The sequence below is a fragment of the Bradysia coprophila genome, chromosome IV (genome assembly GCF_014529535.1).
Source record: "Bradysia coprophila strain Holo2 chromosome IV, BU_Bcop_v1, whole genome shotgun sequence".
Taxonomy (NCBI): domain Eukaryota; kingdom Metazoa; phylum Arthropoda; class Insecta; order Diptera; family Sciaridae; genus Bradysia; species Bradysia coprophila.
In genome coordinates this window covers 13581145-13604127 of record NC_050738.1, presented here as the reverse complement: position 1 = coordinate 13604127, position 22983 = coordinate 13581145, and the positions used below count along the sequence as shown (strand labels likewise).

At 36.1% G+C, this 22983-nt stretch overlaps 4 protein-coding genes and 1 long non-coding RNA gene across 7 annotated transcripts in view; 2 read left to right on the top strand and 3 right to left on the bottom strand.

Moving 5' to 3' along the window:
• The window catches only part of LOC119066104 (unconventional myosin IC), a 20722-nt gene extending 6413 nt beyond the window's left edge, over positions 1–14309 (top strand). The window contains exons 1-10 of one of the 2 annotated variants that reach the window (XM_037168381.1): positions 4189–4358; positions 7388–7532; positions 7604–7719; positions 8283–8353; positions 10825–11216; positions 11283–11489; positions 11556–13170; positions 13231–13666; positions 13739–13838; positions 13909–14309. In XM_037168381.1, coding sequence (XP_037024276.1) covers positions 4351–4358; positions 7388–7532; positions 7604–7719; positions 8283–8353; positions 10825–11216; positions 11283–11489; positions 11556–13170; positions 13231–13666; positions 13739–13838; positions 13909–13923 — 3105 coding nt within the window. In that variant the 5' untranslated portion in view covers positions 4189–4350 and the 3' untranslated portion in view covers positions 13924–14309. Of the gene's footprint in view, positions 1–4188; positions 4359–7387; positions 7533–7603; positions 7720–8282; positions 8354–10824; positions 11217–11282; positions 11490–11555; positions 13171–13230; positions 13667–13738; positions 13839–13908 lie in introns of those variants that run through there. The other variant, XM_037168382.1, reaches the window with a different exon arrangement.
• LOC119066108 lies at positions 4799–22983 on the bottom strand. The gene is made up of 3 exons (XR_005085700.1): positions 22854–22983; positions 22815–22817; positions 4799–4809 (listed from the first exon to the last, which is right to left on the bottom strand). It is a non-coding gene; the product is annotated as an uncharacterized LOC119066108 (long non-coding RNA).
• On the bottom strand, positions 16010–18618 carry LOC119066105 (zinc finger protein 836-like). Of its 2 annotated transcripts, XM_037168384.1 has the most exons (3): positions 18521–18618; positions 16131–18302; positions 16010–16077 (listed from the first exon to the last, which is right to left on the bottom strand). In XM_037168384.1, exons 1-3 carry the CDS (start codon positions 18528–18530, stop codon positions 16055–16057), a joined length of 2205 nt encoding a protein of 734 aa, XP_037024279.1. In that variant the 5' UTR covers positions 18531–18618; the 3' UTR covers positions 16010–16054. The 2 variants fall into 2 exon arrangements, with proteins under 2 accessions (XP_037024279.1, XP_037024278.1); XM_037168383.1 differs by having other exon boundaries at positions 16013–18302.
• Positions 19750–20530, top strand: LOC119066107. Its single transcript, XM_037168386.1, has 2 exons — positions 19750–19937; positions 20204–20530. Exons 1-2 carry the CDS (start codon positions 19838–19840, stop codon positions 20452–20454), a joined length of 351 nt encoding a protein of 116 aa, XP_037024281.1. The 5' UTR covers positions 19750–19837; the 3' UTR covers positions 20455–20530.
• LOC119066106 (multiple inositol polyphosphate phosphatase 1-like) lies at positions 20800–22346 on the bottom strand. The gene is made up of 2 exons (XM_037168385.1): positions 21101–22346; positions 20800–21031 (listed from the first exon to the last, which is right to left on the bottom strand). Exons 1-2 carry the CDS (start codon positions 22300–22302, stop codon positions 20869–20871), a joined length of 1365 nt encoding a protein of 454 aa, XP_037024280.1. The 5' UTR covers positions 22303–22346; the 3' UTR covers positions 20800–20868.

The following is a 22983-nucleotide window of genomic DNA, read 5'->3' as shown; positions in this document are numbered from 1 at the left end:
AGACAGGGAGACATTTTTGTATCGCTTGATGCATGAAAATGTTTTTGGCGAGTGAAAATGTTTTTTTTTTTAAGTTTACTTTGACGGATGAAAATATTTTTGAAAGAAAAGATTGATTCTGACGCGTTAAGCATTTTTTTTAGCGGAACATATTTAAACATTTTTAAATTATATCCTCATCTGAGGCTCAGATACCGAGCAGTTGATTGATATCATTAAATATGGTTTACTTTACACGCTCGGAACTGTATCCAATCAAGGAAGACGGTTTGTAATTTGTGAACAGAAGTAAAAGAATATGTCGAAACACTTTTAAGTCATTGTACATTAACCTTAATTCCATCATAATCCCATATATCGCACATCTGCTGATAATTTACGACTATATGAAAGCGACACAAGAAGTTTTAGAGAGATTGAGATTTATCAAAGGAGAATCATAAATGATGCTGCAGTCTTAACATTATAAAAATAGCCCAAACTCAAAACAAAACGCTGATATGTTTTCGTTAGCCTGGTGAGCTGCACTCTTGACGAGTGTTGTCTTATTTCAAAATCAAACCCGTGTGTATGTTATTGTACAAATTGACAAAAAAATAAAATAAAATAAATCAACGAAATTGACAAACCAAAAAGATTTATAGCAGCATCGTGCTCCAGTATTTTGTGCATCGCATGTTTCGTACAGAATCGTCTCGTTTAAGTTTTTTTTTTGTAAATGTGGTTTTGTGCATTCAAACTGCCATAAATACATTTTGTTGGTTTTAAGTTTGCAAAGATGACTGCATCGTCTCTATATACGATACACAGAGATATCTTGTATGCGAGAAGATGCAGACATTGTTTTAAAACACCGTTGGAGGAATATTCAGTTTCTGCTGATAGCTGATGTGTCATGAACTTTTAAAAACACATCTCATCGTATTATTGGTTGTAAATGTAAACGAGTTTCTTCATTCTTTTTGTTTTTAAATAACATCATTAATTTTCTAGAATCGGGTCTAATGATGAATACATAGTAATGTGGATCGTAACATTTTATGATTTGAATTGGTTGTCAGCTAATTATTATTGGTTATGTTTGTAATAACAAAAATCCTTTACAAGATTTCTCTTATGATCTACTTGAGGGTTCTTGTAAATTTATTTACTTAAAGTTCTACCTTATACGTTGGTATATTAGTAGATTATTCACCTCTGTCCACATGTTTATTTAGACACTTGGGGAGTTATTGCATGAGCCGAAGGCCAATGGTATAACCCCAAGTGTCTAAATAAACATTTGGACAGAGGTGAATACGCTATTTTATCTAGCGACGACGAAATAATAGCACTTTCTCACTGCTATTATTTCACCTAGGTAGCTACAATAATTTGTGTTCTAGATGGAGGTACTATCAAAATTCATAACTTCTCGAACTAGTACTGTCGTTTAACTATAGGAAATATTTATTTCTTGTTTAAGATTCAAGTTGTACGAGAGATTAAATAAGTAAGTGATTTTGCCCGACTTTTCTACCTATATCAGTAGCGATTGGTAATGAGCATGTAATATGCAGTTATTGCTAAATTGCATTTCACATCTTTCCAATGCATTTTTTATGATTACAATTATAATATATGCAAAAACGTGAAAACAGAGTAACACCTCCAAGTAAAACGCATACAATTAGAGTGGTAATGAAATTTTTTCTTTCACCATTGAAATCAATTGGATCGTAGAAGTTCATAATCCGGTTCATATCTTTAGAACAATGCTTAAGATTTCATGGAAAAACATGTGAATTGTATTATTCTGGTGCGCCTACAGTTCGTAGAGTTCTTACTAGTATATCTGAGTGATCAAGTAAGGAATCATCGCGTCCGTCGGATTTCGAATCGGTTCATAATAATGCGAGGTCTCAAGAAAGATAGATTGCATCCCTGTGCATAATGCTAACTTGCAGATAGTAGCATGTCTTTAATTCCATAGATTTCATGGGATAATCAGAGATTCCTTTTGGAAGAACGTTTTCATTTATTTATTTATTTTTATTCTCACACTTTCCTATATGGGTAGCTGCAGGGTTAGCTGCGTTACAAATTTCGTCATTTCTGAGGCATACAGTGAGCTGTGTTGGCTATGTTTTTCGGTAACAAATCAGTCTATCAATTTTCTAATACTCAGGAGACCCAGTGCTTTCATGCCAACAAGAATTGGATTTTTTAGCCTGCGATGCGTGACTTGTGTGATTAAAGATGCTGACTTAGTTGCGTTACACGTTTGTGACTTTTCGAAATATTATCACCAAATGTAAACTGATTTCGGTAAACTTTTTTTTTTCCTGTAAGCTATGGTCAAGACGCGCAGTTTAAGCCCAATTTGTGGGAGATGTGTCTATAAAAGTGATATTTTTCGGTGGTCATTAACTGCCAGAATTTTTTTTTTTTTCGAAATTGGTGGTTGTTTCACCCTGAATATGTTGCTTTGGCTCAAAACCGTTTAAAAAAAATGGTTACATTTTTTTTCGAGATAACCTCGACGAGTCAAAATTCGAGGATGACACTTATCACCACTAAAAAGCTGATTTCACCTACTTCACTCACCCAACTAAGCTGATCGAGCCAAAGTTATTTTACATGCTACATGCGTCGAAAACCGTACTTTTCATGTTTTAAGCACTTCTTTCGACGCCCTCAACATGTAAAATCCATTACATAACTCGGGATAAAAATGAAAAGTCTCGTTTTCGTGTGTTTATTGACCTCGGCTTCGCCTCGGATCAACAAAATTCACACGAAAACTCTACTTTTCATCTTTTTATCCCTAGTCATGTAAAATACTATTTCTCGTGATATGCTGTAGCTTTCGAATGATACCAATCTTCAGTTTTTATATGAAAAAATGTAATTTTGGCAACGTTTTAGTCGAGGTGATTTCACCTTACTTCGAAGCAGAATGAACCAAAAATCTTCTAAAAAGTTAATTTCGTGTCATTTGGTGCAATTATGGACTTATAGCGTTCGTTTCTACAGGGAAACAAGTTTGCAGAAATCATTTGAGATTTATTGAGAATATCTTGGAAAGTCGAATACAACACTTTTTTGGTCATATCTCCCCAAGACGTTATGCCAATGACCTCATATTGGAGTCAAACTACGCGTCTTGTCAATAGCTTTCAGCAAAAAAAAAAGTTTAGTGAAATCGGTTCAGGTTTCGTGAAATAAACTATAATTTTCAAAAATTTGCTAAAAACAAGCATACATTTTTATGGTGGTATCTCCCCGAGATTTTCGGCCACCGACCTAATATCTGGTCAACAGCTTTCACGGAAAAAAAAGTTTAACATTTCTAGATTTTCCAACATTTTCTCAAACTTTTCCAAAAAAACCTTTTTGGAAAAATGTGGAAAAAAGGGAAATCTGGGACTATGATATTTTAAAAATAGTCACTATCGTTCCGTAAAACTATATTAAAATAATGAAATAAGTAAATGCAACGAGAAGAATTGCCGCACATAATTTATAATTGAGTTTTAAAGGTACATTTTTAATTAAACGAATTAGACGTTGGCTCTTTAGATCGTTTACAGAAACTTATAGTGTGAGAGATACTTTAACATCATCATATTATGTAAACGAATCAATATTTATTTACTCCAATTGCTTTTGAGACTTTAGGTTGCATGGATCCAAAGATCAATAAATTCGTTGAAAAGTAAGGCAACTAGTGACGTTCAATCGGAATACAGTGTGGACTTTGTACTTTGGTAAATTTTTGGTGAAAACTAGTGAAGTAGAAGATTTGGCACCACTAAAACGGTACTTAAACCAATGATGTAACTGATTTGACAATTGCATCTCATTACAATTTTCGTTTGTTATATGTTTAAACAAATCGCGTAAATTATTAGAAAAAGTTGACATATTTGCACAATCTTTAACCACTTCCAACAAAACTCATAAATCAAAAGTAAATTTTTCCTCATGAAATTTATGAAAGATTACACCACAAACATCGTAAAAAGCCGACCCTGTCCAATTAAAGCTCACCCATTCACAATAACCTTTTATTTTCCGTTATCAACGCAGTGGACATTTAACAGTTTTAACTTCTCACAATCACAATTAAAAATTGCAACGAGAGAATTTTGAGATTATTTCTTTGAACAAAATATGAAAAAAGAATTCGATTCATTTGTTATCACTTATTAGTTTACAGTTGGATTTTGAATGTGGAACAACGTTCACGATTTTGCTGTTAAAGGGAATTTAATTCCACCGATCTTGGTACAAAAACAATAAAAAGTTCGCAAGTGTTTTTGATTCTTAAAGAATTTGTGTGTTAAAATAAAAAAAAAGTTGTCGAAAATGAACAGGTGAATAAATACATTTTTTCGTTATAAATATTATGCAACGGAATACAATAGGACAAAATTCCAATTTTGCTATCGATAACCATCTCTCTCTAAATTGTGCGATTAAACCGAATAATGTAACAACCCAGTTCAGTCGTATCAATTATTTCAGATATGTAGCTAATTGATATCGATTCATATTATTGACAATTAACACAAACATCATCGTGATCTGAAATGAAATAAAAGTAAAAAAAAAAAAAATATTTTTATTGAATGCAATAAAATGTTGTGTGTAGCTCTGTGTGTTCTGTCTGTGTACCCAGCGCTCCAACATTACCTTAATGAAAAGTGGTCTTTATCATTTTATATATTGATGAAATTTTAATTGTATTTTTCGTTTCATCGAAATATATTACTTCACCATACATTCAATGGGAGGATAAGATATTGGAAAAGACAATCTTAAGTGCTGATAAATTCTGATAAAATGCTTAGATGGTTGAATAACATTTATGACATTTTGATGTATTTCTATGCAAAAATGACTTACGAAAGTGAAACGATTCGATAACAAAGTCACTGAAAAGAAAATAACAAATTAATTGGCCAAAATTTATGACGGCCGGCTTATTAGATGTTGACTATATTGACATATTATTCCTTGAATGAATTGAAGACTCCCGAGGCACTAAATCAATTTCATTGTTTTCTCTCTTGCATGATCGGCAAGCGTTTATCAGGACATTGCGGTTGAATCTGCTACTTCTTTAGTGTGGCATCTACTCTGTTTAATGGAAGATATTTTACTTCTTTGATTTTACTGTATACGTTTTGCTATATAAGAGAACAATATACTCAAAGTTCATTTCTTATTTTTGTCGTTGTTGTCGATAACAGATGACTAGTCTGTTAACAATTGGATCAGCAGCTCAAACATAAAAGGCGGTAATCTTAATTGTTCGATGTAAAATTTAATGAACCTACTGCCGCTGAAAATAAATTTTCACTTAATAAGACAATCTCTAAAAAAATAAGCTTTAAAATTAATCTCATAATAAATTTTACCATTAATTGCATTCAGCAAAGCATATGAAAGTAATTCATTTTTTTTTTGTAAATGCTTGCACAAAGTTTATAACTTCACCCGTTCTGATACGTTTGATTTCGAGTTCGATGTAGTTCATAAATTTTACATATCTGGGTAACTCTAGGGTTAGTTGCGTTACAAATTTCGTCATTTCTGAGGCATAAAGTGAGCTGTGTTGGCTATGTTTTGCGGTAACAAATCAGTCTATAAATTTTCTAATACTCAGGAGACCTAGTGCTGTCATGCCAACAAGAATTGGAATTTTTAGCCTGCGAAGTCTGACTTGTGTGATCGCAAAAGTCGGCGGTTAGTTGCGTTACACGTTTGTGACTTTTCGAAATATTTTCACCAAATAAAAACTGATTTCTGTAAACTATTTTTTCCCCTGAAGGCTATGGTCAAGACGCGCAGTTTAAGCCCAATATGAGGTTGGTAGTTAAAAATTTGTGGAAGATATGTCTATAAGATGTGGTCATTAATAGCCAGAACTTTTTTTTTTTTAATTGGTGGTTGTTGCCCCACAGAAAATGTTGCTTTGGCTCAAATCCGTTTAAAAAAATGGTTACAAAATTTTACGAGATAACCTCGACGAGTCAAAATTCGAGGATGATCACCACCGGGAAGCTGATTTCACCTACTTCACTCACTCCACTAACCTGTTCGAGACAAAGTTATTTTTCTTGTGAAGTCATATGCTGTAGCTTTCGAATGTTTTAGTCGAGGTGATTTCACCTTACTTCGAAGCAGAATGAACCAAAAATCTTCTAAAAAGTTAATTTCGTGTCATTTGGTGCAATTGTGGAATTATAGCGTTCGTTTCTACAGGTAAATAAGTTTGCAGAAATCATTTGAGATTTATTGAGAATATCGTGGAAAGTTGAATACAACACTTTTTGGTCATATCTCCCCAAGACGTTATGCCAATGACCTCATATTGGTGTCAAACTACGCGTCTTGTCAATAGCTTTCAGCAAAAAAAAAAAATTTATTGAAATCGGTTGAGGTTTTGTGAAATAAACTAGAATTTTCAAAAATTTGCTAGAAACAAGCATGAAGCTTTATGGTGATATCTCCCGAGATTTTCGGCCACCGACCTAATATCTGGTCAACAGCTTTCACGGAAATCGGTTTTCATTTGGTGAAAATATTTCGAAAAGTCTCAAATTACCTGGAGTTACCCATCTACAAGTGATGATTACACAGAATGATTTCATTTGTAATTGTGATACAATTTCTTATGGGAATATTTATCAAAGATACGCTACCACGCAACGTAAGCTAAAATGAAACGATCGCAAACATAAAAAACAACCATTAACCGTTTATAGACACAAATAAGATAATTACCGAATATTTTACTTCTTTTCAACAAAGACTTTTACCTTATTCTCTAACATACGTGTTTAAGAGACTGATCTATATACCAATACGTATCTATAAAGATATTTCCGGCGGTAAGAAGTTTCAGATGAACGGTTTCAGTTAATATGCAAATTGAAAGAAGGAAGCTTTTCTTGTCGTTGATCACCTCCTGTAACTCTGTAAGCATATATCAGAGTCATCTCTTTAGTGTGCACAACTAGAATGTAACCTGGTAAAAATTATTGAGAGAATTTAGCCTATGTTTATGTCGAGGCCCTGAGTCTCAAGGCCATGAAAGCTCTACTTACTCCTCTTCTTTAGTACCTGAACTAGCAATTCTATAAACATTAGTCCTGAAATTCCTTTTCATTTACAAATAATAGAAACAAGAAACCACATCCTTTACAGTAGTTAAGACCACGGCAGAGTAAAATAGGCAGGAACGGTTAATTTTTGAAAAGTCAAATAAGGGACCTAATACACTGTATGAAAATGAAATCAAATGAACGCTTCTGCCTGGTTTACGTTACTCTGCGGTGTTAAGACACACGACAAAGTTGCCAATTACATTACAATAATCAAATCATGAAATTTACAGGTGGTCAGTATACCCAACAATGGAAAAGGGTCTCCACGAACGAGATCTGGTAGGATTGCAGGACTTCATTCTCCTGGAAGACTATCAGAATGAAACGGCATTCGTGGACAACTTGAAAAAACGATTCCAGTCAAATCTAATTTACGTATGTCCAATTATTTATGTTCTCTATAACAACAACAATACGAATTTATGATTTTTCGATTTCGCGTATAGACATACATCGGACAAGTATTGGTCGAAGTGAATCCGTACAAGGAACTACCAATTTATTCCGAAGAGGATATTATGCAATACACACGGAAACATTTCTTCGAAGTGCCTCCACATGTGTAAGTTTTGTGTTTCTGTTAGTGGGGGAAGAAGTTTTTGAAGGGAACGCAAAAAAATCGATAAAAATGTAGAATATAGGAACCGGTTGGTGGTGGATTGCCTTAACGACACCTATAAACAATTTATATTTATACTCTAGAAATATGCCTGAAAGTGTAAAAAATCTCTATACCGAGGCGACCGATTTTTTTTCATACATTCTTATCGGAAAATGATAAAAACAAAATTGTGTGTTTTTGTTTTATTGATAAAGACTCATATAAACTCTCTTCTAAAATATGAATAATATCGTTCAGCAAAACATTCAACAAAAAATGTGTACATAGAACCGGCCGCGTCAATGAAATAATAGATATAAATTGTAATTATTAATAACTAAAAAGAACTCTTATCGTCGGTCGGTGCCATGGCGTTTAGATGTATATATAAATTGAGTATGTGTGTTCCGATATATGACGTCATAGTTTCGATATAAATCGAAAAAATATTTTTGCTACATTCGTTATCGGCGTCTCATTTTATCGAAATTATAAATAATCACGTGAATTGATTTCCCTTTCAGATTTGCAATTAGTGAAAATGCCTATCGATCACTGACTGAAGAAAACCGGGGACAATGTATCCTTATTTCTGGTGAGACATATTGATTGTAAATTTCTTAAATTTTAAATGTGATTATCCCTCTCTATGAGAGTGGCTATGATATAAGGCTTTTATCATGCATGACCGTGCTAAGATAATATAGGTAGGGATAGGACTTACAGATTAGGAATGTTTCTATTGCTTGCTTTATTGCTTTCCCATTAATTATCGCGATATGTTAACCGAAAACAAATAATCTTTCGTTCAGCGGAAGTTCAGCTAAATGTTTTACTTAGCATTTTATACAATGATATCATTGGTATACTACAAAATGCGGTGTTATACTGCCAAATCTTGAGCACATTATTTCAGACATTTTTAAGTGAAATTCCATCTTAAATCTGTTCTGTGTTTAATTTTGAAGGTCACAACCCAAAACGATAAATTATCAACCGACGAGAGAAAATTGTGGGGAATTTTAATTCATTTGTTTCTTCGACGGATTCGCTCAAACTGTAGATTTTCCGAAATTTTCTTAGAAGTGCAGGCATTTTACTCAAAGGTTAAAGGTATTTTGGTAAAATCGATGTATAACAATTGTACTACAAAATAGTGTTCGGAACAGATCAGATTGAAATTTTTTCGGATTAGATTAGATCTGAATCTGAAAAATTCGATCTGAAATTTTCAGATTCAGTTGTTGAATTGAATCTGATCTGAGTCTGAAATCTTCAGATCGCATATCTTTAGGTATCTTGAAAAACTGTTATGGTGTGTTTATCTCGAGGGGGACCGCACTGAATTTGCAACTCTTTTTCCTAGTGCAACTCTTTTGCAACTCATTTTGCGTGCAACTCTTTCTGCAACTCTTTTTCATCGAACGCACAGATGGACCGAAAATCGGTATTAGTATCAGAGATATGATTACATGAATTCAATGAAGATAGAAATGAATGGTTGGCTATGAATTGAATATAAAATGTTATTTTGTATTTTAGTAAGTTACTCGATAAAAAAGATTAATGTTGGGAACCGAAGTCAATACTTTATATTTGTATTACTTTCCAAGCCTTATTCTGTAAAATCTTTTTGAGAAATAGAATATTTCGTTAGATATAAAAAAGGAGGTAAATTTTCATTAGTTTGGCTTGTTTCTAATTCTCGATTTGTTCCAACATCACGTAATGGTAGCGACTCTTTAAAGTTCTACATTAATTTTTATATTAAAAAGCCAAAATTATCTGAGAAAAATGGAATGAAGGACATTTTGTGAACATCTCAGTGTCTAAATTTTAAATTTCTTGTCAATTGGTGTTCTCTACAAACACAGATTGTGTCTCTAACCTTCGTTCTCGAAATTCTTTTAATAATTTTATCGAATTTCTTATCTATGTATTCTTACATCAATTATATAGAATCTACCAAATTTATTTATAGAATGAAGATCTTTTTTCTGTGTTAATTCCAGATTTTGAATGTGCAACTCCTCTTGCAGTTATTTTGCAACTCTTTTGCAACTCTTTTGCAACTCTTTATTTTTGGCACATGCAACTCTTTTGCAACTCTTTTTTTCCGCGTGCAACTCTTTTGCAACTCTTTTTTTTTCAGATTACAACTCTATGCAACTCTTTTTAGTGCGATCCCCCTCGGTTTATCTGGAATTTTGTTTGAAAATAAAAAAAAAATCCGATAAATCTGAATCTGAAAATGATCTGACTACTTCACATTGGAAAAATTCAGATAGATCTGAAATTTTCAGAAATCTTTGTATCGAAACCAATTTATTGTCGATGACCTTGCTTTGGAAGATTCTTCAGAACATCATGATAATATTGTCATTCTCGTGAATACCTATTTTCTGGTCAGGTGTAGAATATTAAATTTGAAGAATGAAGAGCTTTGACACAAAATGATTTATTTGTTACAACGCTTTCCATTGTTGCGCGTCACATCAGAGCGATAGTATAAACGTTTTGAAACATCAATTTTAAAGCTGTTATCATATGAATTGTAATAAATCAGTGCCATATCTGGCTGGATGGTTTATTTATGTAGCGGACATGTATAAGTTGAAGGCAGGTAATGCAGTTAATATCTATATTTCTGTTATTCCAATAAGTTGAGTGGGTACGCCAACTTAAATATTCTTGTCTTAACTGACTCTTTAAGTAGGTTCAAATGAAAAAAAAAAAATCTGTAGATAGGTGGTGAATGGAAGAGTAATCAAAAAGTTATTGCGACAAAACACAACCTTCCAGATAAGAAAATCAATTTCATAGCTTGTCTTTCAAATAATCTTTTACAAACGACAAGTTTATCGATTTAGGATAGTTATCGACTCTACTAGTTGATTTGATCCAAGTATTTTCTATAGACTCAAATACAATCTTTCGCTTCATTTGTTTTAACATGTAATTTGCTATGTAACGAGACGTTACCTAGAACATAGGTCTGTCGTCTGTCGTCATTGTCGGTAACAGGCGATATAGCCGTCAATGTAATATTTTACTCTTCCTTTGCAGGTGAAAGTGGTTCTGGCAAAACTGAGGCCTCTAAAAGAGTGTTGCAATACATTGCCGCTGCATCTGGCCACATATCAACCGTCGAAGGTGTCAAGGACAAATTGTTGCAGAGTAATCCTCTGCTGGAAGCATTTGGCAATGCCAAAACCAATCGCAACGACAACAGCTCGCGATTCGGTAAATACATGGATGTTCAATTCAATTTTGCTGGCGAGCCAGAGGGTGGAAACATTTTGAATTATTTACTGGAAAAGTCCAGAGTCATTCATCAGAGCAGTGGAGAGAGAAACTTTCACATTTTCTATCAATTGCTTTGCGGTGGTGACGATAATCTTCTAAGAGAATTGCAATTGAAACGCAATTTGGATACGTTTTATTACTTGACTGATGGGGTAATTTGACTGTGAAGGTTTTTTTGAATTGGAGTTTCTAAATGAGCATCTTTTCATTCATACTAGGACAATGGTAATGTTAGCGGCATCAATGACTCTGAAAATTTCCAAATTATTCAAAAGGCGATGAGTGTTATTGAAATATCGCCCAAAGAACAAGCAGAAATCTTTCAAATTGTAGCCAGTATTTTGCACATGGGAAATGTTGGTTTTACAGAAGAGGAAGGAAAAGCAAAAATTTTGAAACCAGAATCCGTTCGGGCAATTTCGAAGGTATTGATCTCTTAAAACTAATTTCATTTTCCCAAAAATGCCCTAAAAATAAACATCTTGCTTCAGTTACTCGGATGTGATGAGTCAATGCTAAGCGCTGCACTAACCCACCGCACAATTGAGGCTCGTGGTGAATTGGTAACGAGTCCATTGAGTCGCGAATCTTCCATCTATGCCCGCGATGCTCTAGCAAAAGCTGTATACGATCGCCTATTTTCATGGCTTGTTTGCCGAATTAATAAGTCGTTGCATCCGGAAAATGCGAGTCGCAAGAACAATGTCATGGGAATTCTGGACATTTACGGTTTCGAAATATTCCAGAAAAATAGTTTCGAACAATTTTGCATCAATTTCTGCAACGAGAAACTGCAGCAGCTATTTATCGAACTTACACTAAAATCCGAACAGGAAGAGTATCTGCGTGAAGGAATCGAATGGGTTCCGGTCAAATATTTCGACAACAAAGTCATTTGTAATCTAATCGAAGAGAAACATAAGGGAATCATTTCTATTATGGACGAAGAGTGTCTTCGGCCTGGCGAAACCACTGACATGACGTTCCTGAACAAAATGAATGATAGATTGGGTGATCATCCACATTATGTGTGCCATCAACTTGCATCGACAGCCGTTCAAAAGACCATGGGAAGAGATGATTTCCGATTGGTTCATTATGCTGGCGATGTCACGTACAATGTTAATGGGATTTTGGACAAAAATAACGATTTACTGTTCAGGGATTTGAAGGAAATAATGTCGCGCACACAAAACAGTATCACGCTCGAGTGTTTCCCGGCGGAAGAGTATTTGGATAAGAGACGTCCAAACACAGCGGTTACACAATTTAGAAGCTCGTTGAACAATTTAATGGAAATTTTAATGTGTAAAGAGCCATCGTACATTCGTTGCATTAAACCAAATGACATGAAATCCGGCGATTTATTCGATGATAGATTAGTGTTGCATCAAGTCAAATATTTGGGTTTGATGGAGAACCTTCGGGTGCGTCGTGCCGGCTTCGCTTACCGACGAAACTACGAAATGTTCTTGCGACGTTACAAATGTTTGAGCAAACAGACATGGCCCAATTACAAAGGTCCAGCCAGGGATGGTGTTCAAATATTGGCCAATGAATTGGGTTACGGACCGGAAGACTATCGCATGGGAAAAACGAAAATTTTCATTCGATTCCCGAAGACATTGTTCGACACGGAAGATGCGTTCCAATTGAAGAAACATTATCTGGCCTCGATTATTCAGGCTAGATGGAAGGGTCGCAAGCAGCGAGCGAAGTATTTGAAATTCAGAGAATCAACGATTCGTGTTCAGGCTTACATTAGACGGCATTTGGCTATCAAAAATGCTAAAGCTAAACGAGAAGCTGTTGTCAAGATCAGAGCTTTCATCAAAGGATTTATTACGAGACACGATGCTCCGAATGGATATAACGATAATTTCATTGCACATTCAAAACGGCAATGGTTACTAAAATTAGCTAAGAATTTACCGAAATCGCTATTGAATTACACGTGGATATCGAGTCCTGCACACTGTGCTGAAGCTTCTGCTGTGTTAAAAGCTGTATACCGTAGACATTTGGTAAGGGTATACGTACGAAGCCTAAGTAAGGAGCGAAATAGACAGCTCCAATTGAAAGTGTTGGCAGAAAGTGTTTTCAAGGGTAAGTTTTCGGTAGACATAGACCATAGTAGACATTTTCTGAAAAACGCTTATCTCCCAGGTCACAAGACGAACTACAAAGACAGTATAGGGTCATGGTTCATAGACGAACGGATTAACAAGGAACATATGACGCAAATAAACAATTTTGTTAGCGTCAACTTTGCAACTGGTGAAGCGTTACGATACGCAGCGCCTGTAACTAAATACGATCGACGTGGCTACAAACCTCGCGATCGTTTCTTTTTGCTGAGCGACCGAGCTCTCTACTTGCTGGACGGGAAAACTTACAAGCAAAAGCACCGTTTACCTTTGGACAAAATTGATTTTTGTGTGACCAATGTACGGGACAATTTGATGCTAGTGAGAATACCAATCGAACTGAAGAAGGACAAGGGTGATTTGATATTGGAAGTTCCACATATTATTGAGTGTTGCGTTTGGATTTTGGATGTAACTGGTAGGAGACAGATTTTGCAAATTGTCGACACAGGATCGTAAGTTATGCCAATGGAGTTGCCTCAATAGCAGTGTTTAACAGAAACATTTTGTTTGAATATTTATTTCAGATTGAGTCATAGTCTAGTAAGAGGAAAAGATGGTACCATTGAAATAAAGACTGGTGGTGAGCCGGGTATCACAAGAGCTAAAAGTGGTCATCTGATAGTAGTGAGTTTTTAAAACTATGCTGAACACACTGAACCATTTTTGTGATTGATTTCATTTCTTTTATTATTAGATTGCCAGTCAGTAGACAGTTATATGCATTGGGTCATGTTTTTTAACCAAATCAACGTTACGGAATTAGTAAATAGTTTCTGTGCCATTTATTACTTTTTTTTACATAAATTTACATTATGTGCACGTTATCGGGGAATGATAACCATCCAGAAGAAATGGTTGTGGATGACGATTGTATTTCGGATAGAAATATTGTGCGAATCGATCGAACTTCTTAAAAAAACAGACGAACTTAATAAAATCAATTGGAATTTTGCGATGTTATCAGGGAAATAATTTGTTGTACTTAATGAACATAATTTCTTTTACTGTAGTTTTTATGCATTTTGAGTTTCTGTTTAAATGTACTTTACATCAAGATTTTTAAGCATAAATAAATACTATAAAGACTTGCCTTTATCCACGAAGTTTAATCTCGAGCAAAACCATCTTCTGCGAGGTCCTTCGACCCATGGTTCTTTTGAAACGAGACTCAATAAGGTCTGTCAAACGCCAATAATTTTGATGAACACACAAGAAAAATTCAGCCCGAATCTCTGAGCCTTTTCTGAGAACCAGTAGAGCTACGACCGGTAGCAACGCGTTGAGTTCTGGGATCGGTAGAGGGACTAATTCTAAAAAGTTTGCTAAAACCATTTTCATTCTGGAATATCTGGTTCAGCAACTGTTAGCCATCAAAAGTCGAAAAATCACAATTTGAAAACTTATTTTTCACTACCCTCGTTGAACTTGGGGAACTACTTACACCGTTCCAGTGTACTGTCTTTTTAACAAAAATTAATTAGTTGTTTTCTACATGACACCGAATATGCCATACATGAGATGAATAGCATCTTTAAAGTGGAGCTGGGCGGGACATATTGCAAGAAGGACGGACGAACGTTGGACAGAAAAGATCATGAACTGGAGACCACTTAAAACAAGACCTAGAGGTAGACCACCAGATAGATGGAATAATAGTATAAAGCGAATTGCAGGCTCAAATTGGCAACAAGTGGCAACGGATCGTTCGGAATGGAAGAGAATTGAGGAGGCCTACGTCCAGCAGTGGATGGAAAGAGGCTGAAAAAGAAGAAGAAGAAGAGTCACGACTCGTATCTTTTGTGGTAGAGTTTTATAGCAAGGTCAAGTTACGACGAAATTTACAAACGAATATTAATTGTCGAAGTAATAGGTGGCGGGACATTTCTACACGGTCAAAATCGTCAGGAAAAGCGCCTTAATTATTTTTTGGACGATGAAATCGTCCAGAAAATGATAATTCGTCTAGAAAACGATATTATCGTTTCTGACTATATTGACCGTGTAGAAATGACGCCTCTCCATGGCAATCGGATGGTGTTAATTCTTGTCTTGATTTGTTCGCGCTAATATACGGGTGCGTGTCTAAGAAGTCTAATATAACTGATTTCGGTGGATTAGGTGTAACTAATACGTTTATGATGGAATTCTGGTTTACTCTAAAATTGAATGATGTGGCTATTGAATGTTTAAACGGTTCCTAAATCATTAATGTCTCACCAAAATGATTTTACAACTAAAAGCTTAAAAGTCGATACACGTAGTATAGAATCCTTATAGGAAGGATTTTTCTGAATTCTCAGAAAGGATTCTCAAAGGATTTCCAGACTCCAAGATTGAGATTGTTATCAAATTTCTCTATATTTTTGTTGTTTTTCTTCCCTGGTTGATAACACCACATCCTTTCCCATTTTCCCATTCCACGCAAATCCGATGTATCGTAGGAGTCTAACAGAAGACAAATTAGCTCGTTAATGTTTCGATCCGAAAATTGATGTGTTGCGTTGACTGGAAGGATGTTAGGGTTTTAGAAAAATTATCGGTCATTATCACGTCTACCGCTGTTACAGTGAAGAGCACAATGGAAAAAAAGACGAAATTTGGCGTAATCTTAGATTATAATTAACATTTTAGAAACGGCTTATCACCTCTGATCGACAGTGACGACAAAAAAAATTAGCAGAACATACGTTACAAATGAATAAATAAATTATTCTATATCCCACAATGGAAGTATGGGAGTATGTTACTCGTTACAGCCATATCTGGTTGATAGTAAAAATGCTAAAATGAGTTTTCCTCAAAATTTTCGTTTTATTCGCGCGAAATATGTACACTAATCTTCAACTTACGTTTGTCAAGGGACGAACGCTGGCTGGCCTAGCGACGTAAATACACCTTCTTTCGTCGCACCGTTACCCGCTGCTATTAATTTCATTTTCTGCATTTTACGTCTATGCCGGGGTGAGAGTTCGTCAACACCGCGATGAGAGTATCCTTTGTGCTGGACCAGTGCGCTTTTTGTACTAAACTTGGATGGGCATTCGTCACACGAATAGGCCTTTATACCGCTATGTACTAGCATATGCTTTTTCAGGTAACTTTTTTGCCCAAATGACGCACCACATATTTCACAAATGTAAGGCTTTTCCCCGCTGTGGGTATTTTTATGGAGTTTTACTTTGTGTTTTACCGTGAATCTCATGCCACATATATCACAGGCAAATGGCTTCTGATTTGTATGAAGTAGTTTGTGTGTTTTCAGACTAGATTTAGTTGTAAAGGCCATTGAGCATACGTCACACGAAAATGGTTTCTGTTTCGAATGGGTACGTTTGTGTGTGTTTAAGTTAGATCTCTGAGTGAAGCTGACTCCGCATTTATCACACTTGAACGGTTTCTGACCGGAGTGGGTGCGTTTATGCATTTCGAGCAAATAGTTATGCTTGAATCCTTTGCCACATTCATCACAGATTATTTGAGTGCGCTCTCGATGCTTCCGTAGATGCCTTTTCAGATCCGCATTCTTCAAAAACTTTCGATCGCATTTGTCGCAAGAAAACGGCAGTCTGGCAGATGGACTTCGTGCACTTTCAAAGGAACTTTGTTTGTCACTGGGCGTTTGTTTCTCCTCTTCTTGACTAACATCACCATCACTCAAATTTTCAAAATTGTCCTCCGATTCTACTTTTACTTCATCGATGCTAATTTCTATTTCGTCAATCTGTTCCGGTTGTTGCATTTCGAGCTTATGCTCAACGTTCTCATCGTTCAAGTTGTTGTCGTCATTGTCGGTTTTGAAAATAGATCTGGTTTCTGAGGGTTCCGGAGAACACGTTCCATCATCATTGAAATCATTGAATCTGTCATCGATGGTCGCACGATCCGAGTTTTGTTTTCCTTTATGCAACGAATGTACAACTTCGCCATGTGATGACTGTGTACCTTCCACGTTCCTATCGTAGCTATCACTTTTCACATCTGACTCAATGACAGACGATCGACTTCGCATCTTCAAGTGTTGTTTCAGTCTAGGTGTTGGTAGCCGACCATGTTTCTTGACCATATGAGTTTTCAAGGTGAAACTTTGTGTGAATCTCATGTCACAAACTTCACAACCGAAGGGTCTCACGTCACTATGCGTAACCATATGTATCTTCAACGTACCGCTTTGAACGAATCGTTTTCCACAGATATTGCAAACATGCGGCCGAACTTGCAAATGAGTCGCTTTGTGTGACTTTAAGCCGGCCCTGTGGTAGAATGCTTTCCCACATTCACAAACGAAAGGCTTATGATCTGAGTGGATTTTCTGATGTGATTGTAACAAGTTCTTTTGAAAGAATCTCATGTCACACTTGTCGCAAGCGAATTTCTTTTCACCGGAGTGATCAAGCATGTGTCTGGTGAGAGCTCCTCTCCGCACGAATCCCTCTCCACATTCCGAACAGACAAACGGCCGTTCGCCACTATGTGATCGTTGATGGATTCGGAAGCCAGATGTCGTTGAAAACTTTGCTCCACAGTGCTCGCAAACCAGATGCTTGATTCCGGCATGCGTCAATGTATGTGATTTCAATTGGCAACTTTGCCGAAATCCTTTTCCACATTCTGAACAAGTGTACGGCTTCTCATTTGAATGCAATAGTATGTGACGGGTGAGACCACCTTTTACGGCGAAGCTCTTTCCACATAAGTCACAAACAAAAGGTCTATCGCCGGTATGGGTTCGTTGATGGTTCTGAAGAGTTCTTTTCAATGCGAATCTCGCACCACATTCGCTGCAGACAAACGGCTTTACTTTGGGACCCGTTTTGTCGCAATCTGCTTTCTTAAGAACTTTACCGTTGAATTTTTGCGTTGTATCGTTCGACGACTTTACAATTGATGACGGAGTACCAACAATTCCATCAAACACTAATTCAGATTTGATGTGCACAATCTCAGTTTCCTCATTCTTTATCGTAGAACTGACTGTTGTTATCGGTGAAGTGATTTTGTCGGCATTGATGAGGTCTACTGCATCATTGGATGATTCGTCGTAGGTAGGCTCAGTTTTAAGCCACACTTTTTCCACGGTTCTGGTTGAATCTTAAAAGAAACATTTCTGTTAATTAACAACCTCACAAGCAAAAAGATCGACTTATCATAAATAAAGTCCAAAATTTAACAAAAATCCTCCTTAAACAATGTCTAATGGAGCTCCATTGGTTACTCTCACAGGTTTCAATGCAGTACTCAATGGAGCTACATTTTTTGTTGAATCTCATAGATTTTAATGTATAAAAAATAGACAAGTAATTCTCTACCTTCCAACATTTTCCATCCGATTGATAATCACAGGCTCTTTAATCATAAACTTCCAAAATCGCTAAAATATTTCTTTCTTTTTTGTAAACAAACTGACAGGGATGACACCTGGATATGTGTCAAAAGTGCTGACAAAAAAGCATATTGATGAAGCAGTGATGACAAATTCGATCTTTGTAAAATTCTGATAGCGAAGCACACTTCGATATTTCAACTTGTTTGGAATGCGAAAACAATTATTTCAATCAAAGTAGATTACACGGGATGCTTGGGAAGTAACCCATTCCACAAGAGCTTATTTTGCGACTCCGAGTCGAGTTAGGGGAGCAACGAGCCGCCTATCTGAAAATTATTCGTACTATCGAATATCAATCATAACTCAATTATGCCGATTACCGCATAAATTTAGATCAACTCATGACTCATTTCTGCCATTTTAAGATTGCGTAGTGCTCTCACAACAAGAACATCTACTCTTGATCTAAGCGTTTTTGCTTGGTAGGTATGGTGTTCAAAATCCTCTATCAAGATAATTTCACCTCGTGAACAATTTATAGTTGAAGTATTTTTAGATTTTTTTTTCTTCGGAAATAATTAACTTGTTGACTGCTTTAGCTAGGTCAAACTCTTTTATAAGCTTCAAATTTTCAGAAAAATGATAACGAACGAAGATGCTGCAGCGACAAACTGTATCAAATATTTAATTAAAATTTAAGGTATGTACACACAGTTCCCTCCACGTCGAAGTTGCATTCGAGTAGTTAGGATCCGGTATGTTCATTGGTTTCGAAACTCATGATCGTAACAGAAGCTTAAACATCAAACCTTAAACCTTAAAGATAAAGACGACAAACATAATGACAAGCTCTGGGTAACATGGTCCTTTATATAGTAAAATGCATGTTTAAAAAAATTGAAGTACAAGATTTGAAATCAACAGATTAAAAATATCTTGATCGATGGATAGACCGGATAATACTACTGGTCATATGCTTGCCCTCTGTAACAGGTTAAATAAGGATATCTTTCGTCAGCAATAATTTAACAACCTATAATACACATCTCTAACTGACGGTGGTGTTGCCAACACGATATCTCTACTATATCTATACTAAAATGAGAGTATTACTTAGAAATCCCAAGAAATATTTGCTATTCCTAAATTTTATTGTTCGACCTTGTAGTGCTAGCTCGATCTTTAGTATAAAAAGGCAAACCATTAATCGTTTTCTGTCATATCTACTCGGGAGTCATCACACGGTTTATATTTATTTTTGAATAAAGTTTAATTCAACATAAAATCAGATAAAATCGAAATGGTTTCCAAGTTGAACGCTTTTTACTTCACTATTTTCGCCGTGTTTGTTACAAGCGAAGCCTTCCAGGTTTCGTTCAATGAACATGGAAACGGTGTAGGTGAGTGTGTTTTTTTTAATTCATTCGGGCTTGGTTTGAGTGGAAGAAAATTCGAGCAGAAAAAACCATTACCGTATCTAGGATGAAATGCTAGAGGGTGCTGAAGGTTAAAAAACGTTGTTATAGCAAAACAAAATGAAGAAAATTGAATATTTCCTCTAGCACCTGCCTAAATACGACACTGGAATAAGCACTAAAAAAATTTAAGTGATTTTTTGTGTTTATATTCCCCTCGATTTAATGAACCTAACGAGTGTTTTATTTAGGCGAATCAGCTACTATCGACGCTGTTGACGGTACTTGCTACAATTTTTCACCTGCATGGAACGATCGCGTATCCCAAATCATTACACCGTATTTTGCGTGCTTAGATGTCTATGAGAATTCGAGTTGTTCCGGCAAAGTCCAACGCTATGCAGCTGGCTATGCCATGTTTGTGGAACTTGGCGGTACCGAGTTCAATGATTTCATCAGCTCTTTCCGTGTATCCAGTCCTGGCAAAAATGGATGTCAATAATTTTGGGACAATTTTTTTCTGATACACGGCTTCATTTTCCCACATGATGAAGAAATATATAAATTTTAACTGCATCGTTGTTTTCTATGTAATGTCATTTGATATATAGCAACGCAATTCAAGCAAAAGTGGTAATCTAAATAGGGTACGGAAACTTGACAGTGCTCCATACAAAATTTTACACTGTAAAAAGAGTGGGGATAAAATTTCATACAAAAAGAACTCTATTTGGCAGCTGTCATTAATAGCACTTTTGCTTGAAGTGCGTTGTACATAGTCTACCAACTATGCAAAGTCATGGTGTTTAGAGCCGCCAGATGTTGAACAGTAACAAAATATAAGATCTTAATATGGTCAATGACCAACAACTGCCATTTTATTGGTATTAAGACAAACGACATTTTACAGAAGTTCTTATGAGTTTCTACAGTACATTTCGGCACAATTTGCGTTCAAGAATCGACCAAACCTTTCCATAAGAAAAGATTGTTTACAAATTCCATTCGATTGGCATCCAGGGATTTGCAATGGTACTTCACTGTGCAGGAACAAAATATCGTTATCTTCAGCACCGCAACTGAAAATGATATCATTTTTGTTAATAAACTGCGGCCCTTTATAATGTTGTATCCAGCAATTGACTTACTCATATTTAACAACGACCAAATTTGTTCCCTTCGCGGCATGGACACTAGTCTTCCATTTTCGATACGCTTGTTGTGCGAAATTGTGTCGAGTCAAATGTTCATCATCTTCGAAAAGACCCAATGTAACAGCCAGCATCTGTACCGTCGCCGTATGACCGCCATACAACTTAGCTCTTTGATCACTCGGATTATCCGATGCTATGAATGTTAATAAGTCTTGCATTGCATAACAGTAAATGTTTTCGTAGAGTGTACGAAACGCTGAATGACCGTAACCGTATCGATAGTAAAAGAATAGATCGTCGTAGTACTCCAGTACTTCGTAATTGGCAACAGAGAAAGCTGCACACATTGGTGACGTAGAATTTACATGCCAGATTTGTTCAAATTTGCAAATGTTGTTCAAAATGCTGATGTCATTGAAGCTCAAATGACGTGATCCATGAAATCCTAGTTTTGCACTTACTTGCGACAACATTTGCTGGTATTCGGGACCGTCAATAAATGCTTGTGGCTCTGTCGTATCGTCTCTGACTTCGTTTAGAAGTTCGCAAAAGTCATGTGGTCGCAAAAATGGATCCGGATTCGGAACATTCTCGAAAATCACTTGCTGGTAACCATTATGACCGAACAATCCATCGGCAAACGCTCGCATACTTCCAAGCGTTCGAGCTGTGTGCGTTGTTCTGAACAAATAGGTGCTGTGCGAATATGTTGATGGAAGTAAAGTTGGAAACGCTGCCTGATATCTTTGAGCCATTTCTTGGAATTCATTCCATCCAGCCACAGTCAATTGTTGTTCCATTTCTAATGTGATGTTTGGATCAAAGCGCCAGTTCCGTAACAGGGCAATGTCAGCTGCACACAACGATGTACGTCCAGCTTCGTAATTACTCAAGATATCCCTGTGAAGTCGTTCATTGTTTGCAAAAATATTTTCAAGTTCACTGCGCGACTGCAATCTCGTACCGTGCCTAGACACGAACCAAAATTTAGCTGGTGTACACGTTGAGACATTCGGATCGACCATATTGTGTCCTCGATTCGTTTCGTACGAGGTGATTGACGAAAACATTCCAACTTGCGGACGAATTGGATCCTGTGCATAACAGTAGAATGGATCGTGCATCGACACACCAGCATTTGTCAATAGAGAATTAATTGACAAAATTAAAACGACCAACAACTTTGAATTTGCCATTATTTCGTTCCGACGGAAACTGCGAATTGACTAATTATGTTGAGTACGGTCTAAGTCTTTTATAGGCAAGTTTTATTCAATAAAAAAAAGCTAACGATACCATCTAATCGAGCTGAGAGTGGGCTACATAATATATCAGTTAATATATCAAGCGAACGTGACCGGTGGTTGGTATCGAAGCAATAAAACTTTTTGTATGCGGGTTGAAAATCGTTCTAGTTATCAACAAACTTTCGACTAACCTGACATGTAAAGTACGTGTGATGATCATTGACTTCACTTCTTCGCCTCAAGAAACTTCATACGAAAATTGGTTCTTACTAGGTAGTATTACTTTCGTTATGCTTGCATATTGTGATGATCCATAATACACTCATTGCATGAGTAAGGTCTATAGCTGAACAACTACTGTAGTAAAGCAACAGAATTTACTCTGAACGAACGAGACCGAACTTACAAGTACCCATCATAATCATAAAACATCATATTATGCAGCTTCGGCCTAGGATCACAATCTCCCACTCGTCAAAATGACAGAGATTTGGACAGACTTGCATATTATATTTTATGCAATTCAGTGATGATATTTGTAACTTACGCCGTCTGTGTGCAATGTCGTATGAACGTATCTAGTGCGATAAAGGATTTGCAAGGGATTTTCTCACACTAGTGTGATAAAAG

Coding starts and splice junctions, on each gene's coding strand:
- LOC119066107 (XM_037168386.1), top strand. CDS start 19,838: ATGGTTTCCAAGTTGAACGCTTTTTACTTCACTATTTTCGCCGTGTTT. Junction 19,938..20,203: donor TGAACATGGAAACGGTGTAG/GTGAGTGTGTTT, acceptor TGTTTTATTTAG/GCGAATCAGCTACTATCGAC.
- LOC119066106 (XM_037168385.1), bottom strand. CDS start 22,302: ATGGCAAATTCAAAGTTGTTGGTCGTTTTAATTTTGTCAATTAATTCT. Junction 21,032..21,100: donor TTGGTCGTTGTTAAATATGA/GTAAGTCAATTG, acceptor TATCATTTTCAG/TTGCGGTGCTGAAGATAACG.